Below are 14,051 nucleotides of genomic sequence, written 5' to 3' on the forward strand. Positions count from 1 at the left end.
CCTGAAAATTCAGGAAGTTTGGCACCTCTTGAGATAATATAAAATGACTGATCAATAAACTTCATAGACAGAAGAGTCGAAAAGACAATTGCATTAGTCGATAGGAGGTGAAAAACTAAAAAAAATCTCCACGTCTGATTTGTCAAATCATTATTTTTATAATTTGTTGATTCAACACAAATAGTTGCATCTGGAAATTAGGTACAATACCGAATTCGCTTGGTATGCATAGTTTTTTTCAATCTATGTTTTGCCTCAATTACGAGTACTGACTAAAAGAACGACATTAACGCGTGGACTGTCTCGAATAAAGCTCCGTAGCACACTCATTTGTTCATTTTTCCAGTTCAAAACAACTACAGTTGGCTCCCAATAAGGCTCTGTTATCACCAGCCGGGTGTGTAGTACGTAGAAAAACTTGTTTATATGGTAATACCTCATTCGGGAGGGTATCGATGCAATTAATAATAAATTTTGCGTTCAATTGCTGTTAACCCAATGAAGGGAATTTGCAGTGTACACTTTTTGCATACTACAATCAAGATCCTTGCTGTGTGTGGGTGTGAATGTGTTAGTGTGAGTAGAGCACTGCTTAGATTTTTTTAAACTTGTTTTTGACCTTCCATCACTCGAAAACAATTCATTCGGGATGGTTCATCGGACATTAATCCTCGCCGCATGAAATTGATACAATGTGAACAATTGCCGTTTGCGTAGATCGCAAAAAATCAGCGTTGATTAACGTTCCATTTATTAATTTAATGTCTGAGTTTCCACTATCACATATGAGTATGTGTGGATGTATGTAATGTGGATGTATTGCTAATCAATTAATGGTCAATAGCGTGACAACTTGGAGAGGAATAAAATTACTGCGAAGCGTGGTGGGGTTTTTGATCTAGATTTATTTATTAACCTCAATTGCAGTGTCTCGTGTCTTTTCAAGTCGGTAATTTCCACGTCCCGAAAGCTATATTGAATGGTGTGGTTTATCGATTCAGGAAACATTATTGGTTGTTCATAATTTTAAGGCCTTGAACTTATGAAACAAAAAGACAAACGAACAATCGTAGGCATAAAAGGACATTGGTTTGGTACCATTCGGAAACTGACAACTTGCGGAATGAAGCACCCCTTCGCCTCCGCCTAATACCTTGAACTGATTGCCACAAATGTCTGAAAACGCCTGAGCAAAGATACGCTAAAAAATTAATAAACAAGCTTATGTCGATCACGCAGCTCTCACGTGAATATACCGACCAACAACAAAAACATTGATAGGTATATTTTTTCAATGCATCTTTTGAATGCTGTGTGTAAATTGATTGGTGTGTTTTTTTTCGGTTTAAATCTCATATTCGCGAGTCAACGACTTTCGCCGCATGTTGATGCAAAAATAGACTTGGTGCCGAATTATTGCACATATCTTCATAAACATTGTCGGAAAAGGGGTGAAACAAGAGAACTGGTTTAGAGCCTATAATCTGATTCGAACCGGTTAACAGGTATTTTTTCCAAACGGGTGTGTTATATTGATCGCGTATACGCGGCAACCAACGGGTGATTATCATTTCCGATTGGTTTTCGACATGGTAGCTTGCTTTCAATGACATCAACAAATCGCACGGCAAGATGCAAGTGGAAAAACAACACAAGCAAGCGAATGTTGGACTGTCCTCATTTAGGATTTTTTTTGTAAAAGGTGGTTTTCGATGTTTTTGGTCCAGTTGTGGCGTCAAGGATGATTGTTCGGGATGTTTGTACTAGCGACTTTTCTTGATAAGCAACGATTATTGTTGTCGTTTGTTTTGTTTATTGCCAAAATTCCGTTCACTCAAAAAGTGATTTCTATTCAGACAACTCTATACATTTTTTTCGCTTCCTTGTTTGCAGTAATACGATATATGAAATATTCATGATAATAATACAGACACATTGACCATGTTTTTTGATGAAAACGGCAGAGAAAAGATATTTATTAGAAAAGATGAACAAATTATCTCTCTCAAAGTATTTTTTCTATTCCTTCTCTGATCGTTTTCCCATCTTCGTTGTAACAGGGCGATACTATATCGATAAAGAATGTTGTATTCGAAGTAACCTATTCTTTCAGCATATTCTTCAACATCTCGGAGGCGTGTGCTCAAGCCGTGCTACATCGTTTTGAACATGTGGTAATCAGAAGGCTCTGTGTCTGGTACATTGAGGGAGGAACAGTTTCTCATTTAAGTTACCTTAGGGTTTTCTCCACTGAAAACATACAGTGTGTGACCGAGCGTTATCGTGAAGGAGAATAACTGTTATTAGCTACTCATGATTTTTGAAAACAACCCATCATTCAGTTTGTTGAATTGACGTTTGTAAACATCGGCAATAACAGTTTCGTTCGGTTTCAGCAGCTCGTTGTACAGTATTCTATGATCGCGGATATCTTGTTTTGGCTGCGACGTCAATGGTTCTGCTGGATCTACCCACGATTTTATGTGTTTGGAATCACTTAGTAGATCCACCTTTCATCGCCGATTTCAATATCTCACAGAAAACTTTCCTTTTTGCCCAATAAACAAGGAAACCGTAATATTGAAGTCGTTGTTAACCCTTTCGCGTCGTCTATAGGCGATGAGCTGTGTGTACGAGCATCGTCTTTAGATGAAATGAAAGTGATTCTGCACATCGATCACACCAGCGCGATGTGCATACTTTTCGGCGCAATGCTTCGTTGAGCGGTAGCACTCCGACAGAGCACACTGCTGTAGAGAAAGGGTTAATGAACAATCATATTGAGGTAATAACATATCAATGAGGTACATATAGAGGTGGAGCAGTAGGCGAAGTATATCTGTATTGGCAAGCAAAATATCGTGTCGTAATTATTTGCATTCAATATGGAGTGTATATGGAAGAAACAAAACAATGTTGAAAGTACTCACGGTTGCATGGTAATTTGAGCCAAAATTCTCATGAAATCATTCAACTGTTTGTTTTTTAACAGATGACTATCGTCTCGTGGCTTATTTCGATTACTTATGTGGTAAAAAGGCCCAGAAAGCAGTCGTATGCTTAGTTCTCGAAAGCAGTAACATTTTGGGTGAAATTTTGATTAATTGGCGATTATTCTCTCACAACATACACACCGACACTGAGAGCCTTCGAAACATCAACTTCATAACGTTAAAATAATGAAACGTTTGTTCCTATGAACGTGGGGGAGTGAAAATGGCGCATGGAAATATCACTTTTATCCCTCTTTTTCGACGTGATTTCACAAATATTCACTGCACGCTATCACATTAGTCTTATATTCAGCGGGAACTCTAAAAAATGTACGTTTTTAATTAATAATTTACTTCCTGAAAATAGCATTTTTACATGGATGCGGTGGGCAATCAAAGATAAACACAACGACTGACGTCACTATTTGAGAAATAGTTATGGCAGGGCATGCTATGTCGCTCAAAACTCTACCATCTTCATTACCTTTTTCCAGGACATTGATAACATATGCAACATAAACACCACTAATAAATCGTCATAAAGAAATGAGAACCTTTTTATGTCTGGTAAATCGTAATGTTAGACATCACAAATGGATTCTAGTAAAATTTGAGTTCGGTTGGTATTCCAGTCCTAGAATCTAAAACTAGCTTTTCATAAATTTGGAAAGTTTGTTTCTGAGCATAATAATATGAAATACCACTGCGAGCTTGCGCAACGAAGAAACTTTTAAAAATTAAAATTAATTTAATATTGAAAATTAATTCTCGGTAAACCAGCAAATCAGTTCCTTTCACATTTTTTTGTTTCCATACACACATAAGCTTCTCACTATTCTGACTGAATTATTTTGTTTTACTGAATTTCTATAAATAGACTTCGTTTTTTAACTGCTTAACAGATTCCAGCATAAAACCAATGTGTATGTGTGATAGATGAAAATATTCTAAAGACATTCTAGTGGGGGAGAACATTGAAAATAATGTCTGAATAATTTGAAAAGAAAATCCGTGAAGCCCGTCTAAAGGCGGGGTTAGGTTGAAGGTATGTGAAATATTTGTTCGACTTCATTTTAGTTAGTTTTACAAGCAGTCGAACATAACTTTTAAAAACGCTTGTAGCAAATGCTAATTTCAATAGTGCGTCATGTGTTGTACATAAGATGCTTTGCAGTTGAAAAAACGTTCTCAACGCTTTTCTCTGACATATTATTCAGGTAAATATCAATGGTTGAACAAAAATTTCAGTTTGGTCTAAATAATCTTAGACAACGTTCAGCTCAGCATATCGTTATTTGACGTGTTCCATTCTCATAAATATTGTCGAAAATACCAGCAACTGATGTAGCTTGAAGCTAGCTATGAACATCACTTATATATATATATATATATATATATATATATATATATATATATATATATATATATATATATATATATATATATATATATATATATATATATATATATATATATATATATATATATATATATATATATATATATATATGACACATTCCTGCAGAAGTAGAAATGTCAATAAAAGATGATTCATTCGAATCATCTGATTTGAATCATTCAATTCAAATCACTTTCTGGTATAAGCCTCTTCCTCAGAGTTGATTCAGAAATACCGAGGTCTGCTGCAATCCGACACTTCGAGACTCCCTCTCGAAGCCTCTGTTGGGCCATTTGAGCATTTCTGGAGTGCATTTCTTCAAATCAGTTTTCTTCTTGTGGGGCCCGTTAAAAATTTTGTTGAAAGTATTTTATAATTTTTTTTCAGAGCAAAACGCTAGTGCGAGCTTTTACCCCACAAGCAATTTTTGAACTAATCGAATTTTCAAAAAAATATCTTGAACTTTTTCACAAAAAACGAATACGCACCATCATCTACTATAGAATGAAGGTTTCCTTGACAGTATAGTTTCGGACTTTCCAGTTATTTTAGGTAAGTAAATCGTCATCTCCAAAACTGAAAAAAATAGATCAAAACATCGCAAAACTCTTTTTACCTTATAATTTTTCGCCACTTTCATGAAATGTATCTTTTTTATATGTGTGAGCTGCTGGTGTAATAATGTATCAAACAACTACACTGTTGTAGAAATTTTATGCTAGTTTGCTTTAAAATGGCCAATGCGCACCTTTGCCCCGCATTGCTCTGTTCAATGAAGTAGCAATTGAAACCTCTTGCAAGTGATGATAATTTGTTTCTTAATTTAACACGCTCGATCAAGAATATCTCCATGATTCAGACACAGTTTTTTGTGCCTAAGCTGACATGATCTAATCAGTTAGGGCAGGGTAATACCTATTAGGGAGAAGAATTCTAAAATAATCTTCATTAATAAATTGTAGACACTGAAGGGGTTGAAAAGGCATTAGGTTTGACCCAGTTGTAAGCAGTTATAGTCGTCGATCACCAAACATAATTTTTCTCTGACGGGCTCTGAGAATTTATTGGAGGCCTAGAGTTCAGATCATTTAGAAATGGGACATTCACTTTTGTAGTGGCGTTTCGTCCGCCTGTTCAAGCTGTCCATAGCACAGGAAGATAATTTCAGAAAAAAACTTGTTTTTTTTATTATTTTACATTTGTAGCATGAATGACAAATTATTGAAGGTAATTTATTTGTTATTTCGATATTATCTGGAATATTCTTATTTTCTTCACTGTTTGGGTGAAAATTCCTCACCGCCGAATGTAATCCGATGACTACACTTGACTACACCACTCAACCCGCACGCAACACAAAGAAACAATACGAGATAAGCAGTAATGACTATCGGGTTCGAACCTTTCATCTGAACTCGCTGTCATTCAAACACTTTTCTGTATCTTCAAGTGCGACAGGGCAAATGAAGTCAGCTTTGTATGAAGCAATCACTACCACTACTGTGATCCGGGATCAAACAGAGAGTGGTGTTTTTACCTCTCGATTATTCTTCAATTTGAATGATGCGCTGCTTATATTGTAACCCTCTACCGAGCACTTGCCGAGTCCGAACAGACCACAACGCTATTAGCATCGGTTAGGTTCTCTTATACCATGGAGTGAGAGCTCCACACGAGAGGGCGATAAACTTATTAGGAACTTGAATGTTAGTTTCAGCGTTTCCATCCAGTATTCCTATCATGGCCATACAATTTCACTTCAGTTGACACATCGTCACTCAATAATGCGCCTATCCCCTTCAATTTGCTGCAAACCTGTGCAGACTGAAAATAGTGTTACTCTCTTTCCACGCTCAATAAAGAGAATATCACTTCACCTTCATACAGTTTCGTTTCGCATCACGTCCATTTCTTTCATTCTTTACACCGAAGCGAAATTATGAAATCGTCAAATGAAAATGAAAGGTGTTATATCGAATGAATGTGTCTAATATCGAATGAAAATTTCGTTGGAGCTCGAACTGTATTCACAGAAACTGATGAAAATGACGATGTGAAAGAATGTGCAGTATGCTAGCAGGCGTAATCAGTTGTCGGAGCTGGTTGTAAGACCAACTGCCTCTGTTAATTCCATTTTCATCGAAAGATGGTGCGTGAAAATCCACTTTGGAGAAATGATATCGAATGAAATTATCAACTGAAAGTAGTGATCGTCCTTTCACATGTGAAACTGAAAGCGACATGAAGCCCACTCAAATGATATTGAATAGGACACTTTCATTCGTCAAGTAAAAGCGTTTGTTTTCAAATTCATAGGAAAAGACAGCAGCACGAAAACGAAATTGAAGAATCAATGTTCCAGTATGCGTAGTGAATACACACAATTGTAATTGAAATTGGCTGAAGAAAAAGGAAGAAGTAAAAAAGTCATTTCCAACTTTTAGCTTCGAAATTGTCAAGTCCTGATCCCTATGGCTGAGTGAGGAGTCATCGATGACAGATCTATCAGTATAGAGTCTATACTATAGAAAATGTGTTTGCAAGCAGTACGTAGGGCTTCATTTAGCACCGTCTGTACTTTTTGGTGATTATTTCCTGCGCCTTTTTTTCTCGCGGATTTCGAAGTTTACGCGGTGATGTGACTTTTCACGATATACGTTTGTAATGTAGCACTGATTAGTAACTGAGAAATAAAAAGAGAAACAGATTTCATGATTGTAGCATGCAAAAAGCATCCCCTTTCGAACAAAAATAAGATAAGAAACGCTGGCCCTAATATGTTTAAAAATTTCCATAGAGACGCTATAAAACCGTGGCACTCAACGTTTGTTAGAATATGGGTTGCATTTTAAACTAAAAATTTACTGTTTGTTAGATTTTTACATGTATTTCGAAATTTACGCGGTTTTGTTTTACGTGGCACGTATCCCCCGCGTTAAAAGCTACTCAAGTTTACTAGGAGGAATGCCATTCCTTGTGCTAGAAGAGCAACGACTCAACGGCAAAGGCCGATACAGTGTATCACTAGTTATGCTTTGATATTGTTGCCTGATCCTTACCCTAGAAGGAGTATCAAGCGCAAGGTTGGCTTGGCACTGTCTCATCCTTATCAGTGCATAAACCATTCTCTGCAAAAACATCATCGCAAACGGAGGTTCGCCTATTTCGGCTAGTAAGCTCTCGAGGGGACTAATAATAAAAGCATCCGTGATTATGTGGATTCCAGTATCTTAACATATTTTGTCCGCTTTACTTCAACGATATCATAACTACACTAGTCTAGGAACTTTTCAACCCTTTAAGATTAAGACCAACCCAATTCAGGCCCATATTCCGAGCAGTTTCGCGCTATTCTCTACGAGGAAGGCCTTGTCATTGGAGATAGGGACTGTTATCGATCCTAGTACGACTTTTTATAGAGAGAATACTTGATTTTTCTCTAGAAATCATAAACTCTCGTCTGCCTCGATACACTCACAATTGCGCTTTTCAAACTTTTCCTTTTCCATTATGCGTGGTCTGAGGAGATGAAAAGTATGTCATCCGCAAAGAGAACAATTTTCACTACACCAGGGATGAAATCGAATATCGATTACAATTGGTAAAAGAGTGACCAATGGGATTGTACGTTGGGAAAATTGGCAAGATATACCCATTAACGCAGTTCGCATTCGTTGATAAAATATGTCGCCGCTACACCTGATCATAAGCATTAGTAATGTCCAAGAAGGCACGGTACACTTCAGTTTTTACTAGGTAGCTATCAACTCTCTTATCAGAGCGGAGTTCATGCTGCCGTTCAAGAGCTTCTCTCCTTCAAGGACCTTGGATAGTTTTCTATTGACCATCTTTTCCATGACATTCCTCATGCAGCTGAGTAGCCTTATGGGTCTGTAGCTAGTAACACTAAATGTTTGTTTCTTTGGACTTAGGAATAGGTATAGTCATAGTCATACCGTATGACGATCACAGGCTTCCACACTTTAGGTATGGAACCATACACCCTATAGCATTTAATACTCATTAAATATAATCAATATACGAGAATACCCAATTAAAGAACTTGAACTACAACGCATTTTTCACAACGGCTGATCAAACTCTTGATAAAATTCTGATAATTTACCAATCAGAAAGCAGTTGCGGGGTTACATATTTACAAATTGAGGTTTGGAACGCTATCAAATCATACCACGTGATCTTCACCGAAATTTAATCTATTTACTTGTCTCTTCATTTCTGGTGTTTTTTTCCAGTAAATTCGAAAGCTACATTTGTTTGGTCCTTATCAGTTTGACCAAGTCATCTCAAAAGGGGCTCAATGTGTCACTTGTTGGAACAAAATTTAGCTCCGTTGAAATGATTGTATTTACTATGGTCACTTCTGATATCAAGTTGAAAAGTTCGGAACGCTTGTTCAAATCAATCAAAACATCCAAAACAAGACTTGTTTCTATTCTCAATGTAGGGAATCCTTTCTGATGCCTCAGCCTGACTTTGTTTTGGTTTACGATGAAGTCAAACTAGAATTAGGGCCGTCGGGCCGTTGATTGACTCATAAAGATTACGATTAAAAATATCACCGAGGTTTCATATGAAACAAGCATTTTTCGCTTACTCAACTCAACGTGTTACGCCTAGGCGAGTTATTTTTGTCAGGCACACTTGTCTTGTAGTAAGCGATCTTTGTTTACGGGCAAAGGCCAAACGCAGGAAAAAAACATTCACCGATTTATACTTCTCACTGGTCGTGTTGTTTGTATTTTATCATGTTTTTCGGCGCCTTCAATGTTGTCTGTGGAGCTACTTGTTTAGGTTCTTTGCTGAAATCACTTCGCTTCGATACCGATCAATTTCGGTGAAGGCAAAGTTTAATCATTTTCAATCATTCAACAGGCGGCGGACCGCGTAGAGAGCGGCTTGTGGGGTTGCCAAGTATGCCTCCGGGTCTGAGATGCGCTATCAATATTCTTTTTTTTTCTTGTGTTCAACAATATTGAGGCGCTGATCGTTTTGGTGGTAGCGCCCTGATAGTATAATCGTGTTCCATGAGAGTTGTGCTGCTCAGACACCGCTTGAGGAAAACAAATATTGAAAAATGATAATGGAAGATGCAAATATGGCAGGTCGCCGTTCCACCCGGTGGGTCAGTGTTTGTGCTGGTGATCTTGGGTGCCCTAGTCTGCGTAAATGGGCTGTCCGTCTGATGATAGTTGATATGATTTTTTTTTTCATGAGTTGGTGAAGGCCGATTAAAGTTGGCTGCTGAGCTAGTCTTGGTGTGAGGTTCGCACTTTTCGCAAAGCCTGCCATTCAGGTTGTAGCTAAGTCGGCTTCAGTCTGATACTTTGTGTCGTGGCAAACATATCGTTCGAGTCGTTGCGTTGACTTAGGCTTGTTCGCGTTGAAGTTAGCCCGGTTATTCGCGTATCGTGTTGTTTTATGTTCTGCATTATTCACAACTGTTAAGCCGGAGTTTATCGTCGGCCTTGTTGTTATTTCCTGCTCAGGAAGTAAAGCAGAGAACTATCGAATGTTTGTGATGATTTTCGAGTTCAATCAAAGTTCTAGCATCGGACCGTTGATGTAAATTTCCGGACACTTGGACTGAATGCTACCTGTGAGCATGAACGTCGCATTTGCTTATCGTTACACCTGGAATCGCGAGATTGTTTTCAACTCACAAAAACTGGTTAAGAGACGGCCGAAACTTGCTGCCTGAGCGCTGCGGGAGTATTTTCTGAAAAAAGTCCTCCGCACAGCCGGAAACCAATTCGAAGAGAGGAGCAAGGATATCACTGGAGGAGAAGAGGAGGAACCACGTGGGATATTTTGACGATCCGCAATCAAACTAGAGAAAGAGAGAGATATTTCTAGTAGACTCGAATTTTGTTTTGGCACCATTCAAGCAGGGATCTGAAGGAAAGTGAAGTTTTATCTGTGATCTAAAATTGCTGTGTTTAGTTTGTTCAGTTAAATCAACGAAATCCAAAAAAAAAGTAAAGCTCGAAATAAGAAATACTACATCTTCTCAAGACTCTCTACATACAACTATATGCTATATAACAAACATTCTATTCAATGAACTTAATTTCTCCATCTATCGATAAGAAGAGCTCTGGAAAAAAGGAACATTTAGTGTGAATGTCAGACAAATTTTTATAATCGTAACCCAAGAGAAACCGATAGTCAATTTAGGCGCCATATTTACAAAACCTTTAGCCTTAACCGAGTAACTAGATATTATTTACTGTTCTAATAAGCCGTACAACAGAAACCAAGAGAAATCCAGTACAAAAAAGCTTCGCGGTAAAAAAACACCACCGAAGGGGGGCAGCTTTTTAGAAGGAGAGGAGGAAAAAACAAGCGAAATATACTTTGACACGCCAATACGAAGCTTATGTGTACAAGACCAGTCTTATAAAAACACATTACGTAGCAGAAAAAACGCCACAGAAAATACTCCCAGCTCAGTAGTAGCAGTGCGAAGGCAGCTAAACCAGCCAACAAAATGAATGACTACGGTTAGTATGATGTTGCGTTCAATTCCCGTTTTCAGCTGTCGTCGGTATCCGTTGAATGATAAATTTTTCCAGGTGCACAATTCACTGGATAGAAATTAAAGTGTAATTAGCATGCGTTGGTTTTTCCAATAGTAAGATGAACAACCTTCTGGGAAATTCCGAAGCGATGAACGTGTTTGTGTGTCGTACATTCGAACACCACCGATCAGATCGCAATACATTTGGAGCTTTTGCAGTTGTTTGTCTGACTCGACGGTTCAAGGATAACTTGGCCAGACAGCAAATGATCAATGAACAGCGATTTACCGATTCAATTGATGTTTGGATCAGCCGTCTGGGTACATAAACATGTAATCATACACATATTTAATTTTATCTAACTTAAAAGGCAGGCGGCATTCTTGGAGGCAATAATATCTTTAGATGTTTACGTAAAAATTACGCAAAAGTTGTGGTGGAGACAGATTCATTTTTGGAGTACAATAGATACGATGCGGACGTCCCGTGTCTCATCACTGCCGTGCACCTTTCCCAACAACATCACAAACAGATGTATTAAATGTCACAAAAACATGATTCCGTTCCCCACTCTCTCCACCTAAAGGAATACCATTTTTTCCTGAAACCCTTCCATTCCTTTTTGGTGGGGACTCCCGCTTTATTGGAAAACTCCGTCTCCGGCAATCGATTGAACAGCAGCAGCAGCATCAGCGTTTACAATACATCACAAAGGTTATTATGTTGACAGCTCACAACACAATAAACTAGAGTCGGTTCGAATGGAATATTTTCCTATAAATATTCTTGAAATCGCACTTGTTTGCGGATCACGCCTTCATGAAACGTGATGCATCATTTCTATGCTGCCCATCGGATCGCATTGCACTGATAGTGTAGTGATGGCGGCATTTTGATTTGTTTTCATATACAAAATCTAGATAGCTCACTGTGTGTCTTGCATAGTATCACGTTAGGATAATGGAACAACAGTTGTATAAGTGATTATGAATCTTGCCACAAATATGGGAATGACTTGAATTTGTTCACTTTGAGAACAATTCATTGACTTGACAGCGGCTGTGGAATGATCTTAATAATCTTCATCGCTGAACTTAATTTTCTTGTGAAATTTGGAATCAACAGCAACTGCATTTTGGGTCAATTCAGAATGTGAATTCATTTATATTGTCGCCTTCAAAATAGAACCCTTCTGAAGCAATACACTTTTTAAACGAACCGTATTCAGGATTTGCCTTCGCGTAGCGGTAATTTTTTTTTTCCAAAAACGTTCATCAATCAGACGCAATTATTTATCATCTAACGTTTACGGAGTCAAATTTCACCTTAAAATAAAATTTATTTTATATATAATTGAGACTAACAACTTGATAATAACTAAATCTAACAATAGATTGATTGTACAGGATTAGGATTTAGGACTAGGATGAAGCGAGTGAGGTAGTTTGGGTCGTTGAGGAGGGAAGGAATCAAACAGCGATATTATTTCTTTTGAGAAATTGGTAAAGAGAGAGTATTAGGTTGAAATTGCGACTAGCTAAGATGTCTCTAACCGGTAAGTCAGATTGCCTTCCTAGTGCCTAGTGCGACAGATGAACCCTGGCAGAATGAAAGTTTATACATGCCCAGACCATGTGCTCGATGTCATGATAACCATCACCACAAACGCAAATACTAACCGTTAGGGTGCGGGGCAATTTTTGTGACCATGCGGATGAGCTTGTTCATATTTACAGTCATTCCATGCCAAACCGATATAGTGGTTCTCAGAACCACGAAAGTAGTAAAAAAGCGAAAAGTGGTAATTTTGTTCTTTGTCGCTAAACATCAGACCCGTATTTTTATTTTTTTCATTAGTGCGCATTTCCATTTTAGGGTGGTCCAAAAAATCATTTTTTCCTCTTTTTTCTAAAAATGACTTTTTTCAAAAATTCATAACTTTTGAACTATTGAACCGATTCAGATGATCGACACATCGAATTAAAGAGAACTAACTGGTATTCCTAGGAAAAATATTGCCCTTGCGAAAAGTTTGGATTTCACTTTCGTTATTATTGATAGTATTTATTTTTCATAGGTTATATGTCGAGTCTAGTTTATATGTCTTGTCTAGTCCGAGGGCGCTATATATTTTTATATTTTTCTTTTGAAAAATGAGGTTTTACGTAACATATCCAAAAACCAGAGATGTGAATTTTGTCGTTTTCAAGTTATGATTTTTCAAAGTTAACCGATGGTCCAAAAAATCATTTTTCCTTGCGGATGAAAAAAATCATAACTTTTGAACTACTCAACCGATTCAGATATTTGATATATCAAATTAAAGCCAATAAGCTAGCCTTCTTTAAAAAAATTTACATTTGGGAAAAAATTGGATTCTAATCGCATAGATCTAGATTTTTGGATCATCGGCCAACTTGAAAAAATCATGACAACTTTAAAATGATAGAAATAATATCTCTGATTTTTGGATATGTTAGGAAAGAAACCTCAGCTTTTAAGAAAAAATAAAAAATATGGCGCCCTCTAGTCCGAAGCCATGTGAACTATAAAATTTTTTTGAAAAAAGTCCATTTTGGAAAAAAGAGGAAAAAAATGATTTTTCGGACCACCCTAAAATGGAAATGATCACTCTAATGAAAAAATGAAAAAAATTTGAGTCTAATTTTTTGCGACAAAGAACAAAATTACCACTTTCCACGAAAATCTGAGAACCACTATATCGGTTTGACCTGGAATGGCTGTTTATATGAATTGATGGATTGGTGCTCAAAGTTTCTTAAATCGTACGTCCCCAAACGGTTAATATCAACGGTGCCAATGCGATACAAATGTGCATCTAACAAGTAATGATCAGACATAAGGCGGGACATCACGTGTAATTTTAGTTTCGGGAATAGAAAAACGCACACCCATGTCTCGTCGCTAGTAATTATGCGTTGGATGAACGTGAGATCAGAATATGATCTTTCAAGTATGTCTTCAGTCACTTGATGCGATGAAATTTTAAAAAAAATGAGCTCTTTTGGTACTAGTCGTTCTGCGACTTTTCTCTTCAATTCTCTTCAATCGTGGGTGTACCGTTTTCCCTCAGTTTAGATTCTGCGTATAAGGATC

The 14,051-nt window shown here is 37.4% G+C and overlaps 2 protein-coding genes across 3 annotated transcripts in view; one reads left to right on the plus strand and one right to left on the minus strand.

The window, feature by feature from the left end:
* LOC129775485 (60S ribosomal protein L7) overlaps window positions 1-12,508 on the minus strand; it is a 61,857-nt gene extending 49,349 nt beyond the window's left edge. The window contains exon 1 of the mRNA XM_055780283.1: window positions 12,504-12,508. The gene's annotated coding sequence lies outside the window, so the exon portion shown is untranslated. The remainder of the gene's footprint in view (window positions 1-12,503) is intronic.
* Window positions 1-14,051, plus strand: part of LOC129775484 (activating transcription factor of chaperone) — a 53,880-nt gene that overhangs the window by 20,810 nt on the left and 19,019 nt on the right. The window contains exon 1 of one of the 2 annotated variants that reach the window (XM_055780281.1): window positions 9,732-10,916. The exons of the other annotated variant lie outside the window; for it this stretch is intronic. Coding sequence (XP_055636256.1) covers window positions 10,904-10,916 — 13 coding nt within the window. The 5' untranslated portion in view covers window positions 9,732-10,903. Of the gene's footprint in view, window positions 1-9,731; window positions 10,917-14,051 lie in introns of those variants that run through there. 2 annotated transcript variants of the gene reach the window in all.

Source organism: Toxorhynchites rutilus, chromosome 3 (assembly GCF_029784135.1).
Source record: "Toxorhynchites rutilus septentrionalis strain SRP chromosome 3, ASM2978413v1, whole genome shotgun sequence".
Taxonomy (NCBI): domain Eukaryota; kingdom Metazoa; phylum Arthropoda; class Insecta; order Diptera; family Culicidae; genus Toxorhynchites; species Toxorhynchites rutilus.